This window comes from Limulus polyphemus, unplaced genomic scaffold (assembly GCF_000517525.1).
Source record: "Limulus polyphemus unplaced genomic scaffold, Limulus_polyphemus-2.1.2 Scaffold1373, whole genome shotgun sequence".
NCBI classification, from domain to species: Eukaryota; Metazoa; Arthropoda; class Merostomata; order Xiphosura; family Limulidae; genus Limulus; species Limulus polyphemus.
Genome location: NW_013666983.1, coordinates 112198 through 116165, shown reverse-complemented (window position 1 = coordinate 116165; position 3968 = coordinate 112198). Strand labels below are relative to the sequence as shown.

The following is a 3968-nucleotide window of genomic DNA, read 5'->3' as shown; positions in this document are numbered from 1 at the left end:
CTCTCCAAGTTCTTCACACTTATTTTAATTTTTTTTTTACGTAGTAAGTTTATCTACAATCTATGATATTTCCAAATAAAAATTATATTTTAGCTCATTTGTAGTACAGTGCAGCGATGGGCCGGATGAACTGACCTCGCGGGCCGTAGTTTGGTGACCCCTGTTCTAGGTCGTTGGTTCTCAATCTACGTACCACTAGTGGCCTGCGGGCTCCCTTCAGGTGGTTCTTGGAAAAGTTGTATAATCATGAAAAGGAAACGGCAGCATGGTGTATAGATCCCATTATGGTCCACTGAAATAGAAACAAATGCATTGATCTTCCATAATTAACGTAATGGCAAGGCTAGTTGAATGTCTGGCACTCGTATATAGACTATGTTCCCTTGATATTTCTCTCTTCTTTCATTTCAGCTTGAGGTTTGCCACCAGTATACGTAATGTCATTGGGGCGTCAACAGACGGCAAGACTGTCATACCTGCAAGACCTGTCAGAGAGCTGGGGAACACTTTACATGTAATAGAGGATTTTTCTTGCTCTACCATGACACCTGGGCTGTGTACTGAGAAACGTATTGCGACAGAATTCCATAATTAGAAATGAGGAGATCTTATGCTAAAAACTCCTCTAGTGTGTAATGTCATGCCAAATCACGCCTTTAATCTTAAGAGTTAATAACCCCAAATTCATCAGAGGTCAGGGTCGTATGACAATGTGAATAATAAAATAAGTCAATTATTCCATTCTGTCATTTGTCCTAGGTAACTCGGGCGCCCTCCATGTTTAAAAAATATTTGCTCGAGTTAATTCCCGCGAACCATTTCTGACCGTATGTTTAACTGTTTGCCCGAATTTATTCGCATGTTATGGTATACTAAAATTGACTATCAAAAAACCGAAATAAAATGCCTGCCTTTTTAACTCATTTCCAAAACAAAACCCGACACGGAAGGTTTAATGTATGTCAATAATTTCTAGTTATCACCTCGATTACTACACAATAACACAGAGAAAGGGAATTCTAAAACGAATGTATAACTTCTCTCTCGGCAGATGAAGACAATAAGTAATAATATACCAACTTCATCATCTTTGTGTGGATTGTTTTTAAAAGGACTAGCATCATAGAGCCAGGTGGTTAGGGTACTCGAATCTTGGGTTCGAAACCCGTCACCGAATATGCTCACCCTTTCAGCCATGGGTGCATTATAATGTGACGATCAATGCCACTATTCAACGGTAAACAGTAGCCTAAGAGTTAGCGGTGAGTAGTGTTGACTAGCTGGCTTCTCTCCAGTCCACAACTTCTAAATTAGGGACGGCTTGTGTAGCTTTGTGCGAAATTCAACAACAACAAAAAACAAAACAAAAAACGATTAGTTATTCTAATAGTTCTATTGAAGTCACGTGAGAGAGAAGTGAATGAAAACATCCTACTTAAGCATATTTTAAACAGAGTAAAACTTTATAAGAGCACTTAAAAAAAGAAGATAGACTGATTTAATTTTATATGGGATAATTCGTTATATATATATATATATTACTTAATATTTTTTGCCTTAGCAAACATAGAAGCTAGAAATGACGCTATCATAACCACGTTTTTCAAAACAAAAATTTATTTTTATCTTAATTTTTCTTTTACAATAATAAAAAATATTTGGTGCAGCGTGTTGATTATATATTATAAACACTATATTCATACAGTTCGACAATAGGCTCTTATTAATATAAATCTTTAACATGAAATCAGAATAAATTTATTTAGCTTGGAATATTTGTTGCACATAAATACAGATACACGTCGTCAAGGAATGGTTGTAGTACTAGTGGACAAATGTGAGGAATAAATCTTTTTATATCTGTTCCCCCCTTTCACTTCTTTGACTTTGGGGCATCGAATTCCTAAAAATCATTCAATAAAAGGGCCACTTGCGTTCTTATTATGCATTAAATTCTTAATTATATGACATTAGGTTATTTGTTTTGGAAAAAAAAACTTGTGTGCCTTTCACTGAAAATATGTACGTGCAAGTGAACTAACAGTGCTTTTAAACAGGTGCCTTAAACACAAGTTGAATGGTGATTACATCTATGGAATTTCTCAGAATAGAGTAATTTTTCTCAACTTTGCTCTTATTACGCGAAACTAACTAATCTACTAATCTAATGTACTAGCTAATCATAGGCAGTTTTATAAAGTATCATCATTCTCCTTTGATTGTTAAACTAAAAGAAAATCAGTTTCTTTCAGGCAGAGGTTACAGTGTATTATCATCCAAGTTACCTACATATTTTTCCCACTCTCGAATGCAAAATTGGCACTAAACCTTACTTTAATCGATTAAATGCGAATGTCATATTTTTAATTTTAGAAATGGCTGAATTTTGTTGTGTTCATGGGAAAACTTTCAATTTGGCGAATGGCGATATGGATTGGTAAAATTTTTCACATTTTTTGGCGTTTCAAAAAACTAAACAACTAACAAACTATAATGTTCTGCACAGATAAGCTATGAACATAACACACACAGATGAAGTGATTAATACTCCTCGCCGTCGATATCGCCCTCGCCATCAGCTGAGTCCACACCAACTTCCTCGTAGTCCTTTTCTAGTGCTGCCAAATCTTCTCGTGCTTCCGAAAATTCTCCTTCTTCCATACCTTCTCCAACATACCAGTGGACAAACGCCCTCTTGGCATACATAAGGTCAAACTTATGATCAAGTCGGGCCCAAGCTTCAGCAATGGCCGTGGTATTAGACAACATACACACAGCACGCTGGACCTTCGCTAAATCACCTCCTGGAACAACTGTGGGGGGTTGGTAGTTGATTCCCACCTACACGAGAGTTAATATTAAAATTTTAAACTAAAACTATGTAGACTATTATCTTATTTAATATATATTTTTCTCAGTAATAGTATCTATATAAATATAACAATTCTGTATGTTGTCTGTCCATGTAACTACTTTGCAGGGTGTGGATAGTTCTTCATTGAAATTGGTGTGGAGGTTCATTAAGTCCATGCGGGGTACATACAAATTTTCAGTTTTGCATTTTGCTGTTTCTATAAGCGTTTTTTTTCTTTTTTTTTGCCATTACTTCGCTCTCTATTGATGAATCTTCACCAAATGTGATATGGAGGTTCATTGGGTCCGCGGAGAGATACATATTAATATTCAGTTTTGCATTTTATGTTTTGCGATTTTTATGGGCGTTTTCGCGTTTTTTACTACTACTTCACCCCCTGTTGATGGATCTTCACCAAATTTGGCATTTTGTATTTTGCAGTTTTTATGGGCGTATTTATTTTACAATTACATATAAGGAAAGCAGCTTTTCATGTCCTAAGGTAACCTTTCATCAATCATGAATTTACATAACTTCCGTCCAGCGGACGGGTACTCCAACTAGTTTTGAAATATATTTTTAACCAACCTAGCTTATTATGGGCCTGGTATGGCCAGGTGGTTAGGGCGCTTGACTTCCAGTTTACGGGTCGCGGGTTCGAATCCCCGTCCCATCAAACATGCTCGCTCTTTCAGTCGTGGGGGCGTTACAATGTAACGATCAATCCCACTGTTCGTTGTTAAAAGAGTAGCCCAAGGGTTGGCGGTGGATGAGGATGACTAGCTGCCTTCCCTCTAGTCTTTCACTGCTAATTTAGGAACGGCTAACCCAAATATCAATCGTGTAGTCTTGCGCGAAATACAAATAAATAGTTTATTACAAACGTTTTATGTAAAAATCCGCGTATCCCACGTGTGTTTTGTGAGACAATTTAAATATTAAATTTCTGTCAGATCTGTGGTTTCATCAGCTACTCAAAAAATGACTGCTATAAGCTTATCGTACCTTGCTCGTAGCGTTCAAGTAACAGCTGTTAAAGTTTTAAAGAACACAGATCGTTGGTTTCATATGTGAAGCGCCCTCTGCGTATAGCTAATGTAAGTTATCTTGATAT

At 36.7% G+C, this 3968-nt stretch overlaps 1 protein-coding gene across 1 annotated transcript in view; it reads right to left on the bottom strand.

Moving 5' to 3' along the window:
* Nucleotides 1-1988: 1988 nt before the first annotated feature.
* The window catches only part of LOC106463307 (tubulin alpha chain-like), an 18497-nt gene continuing 16517 nt past the window's right edge, over nt 1989-3968 (bottom strand). The window contains exon 6 of the mRNA XM_013923324.2: nt 1989-2841. Within this exon, the coding sequence (XP_013778778.1) occupies nt 2542-2841 (300 nt within the window). The 3' untranslated portion in view covers nt 1989-2541. The remainder of the gene's footprint in view (nt 2842-3968) is intronic.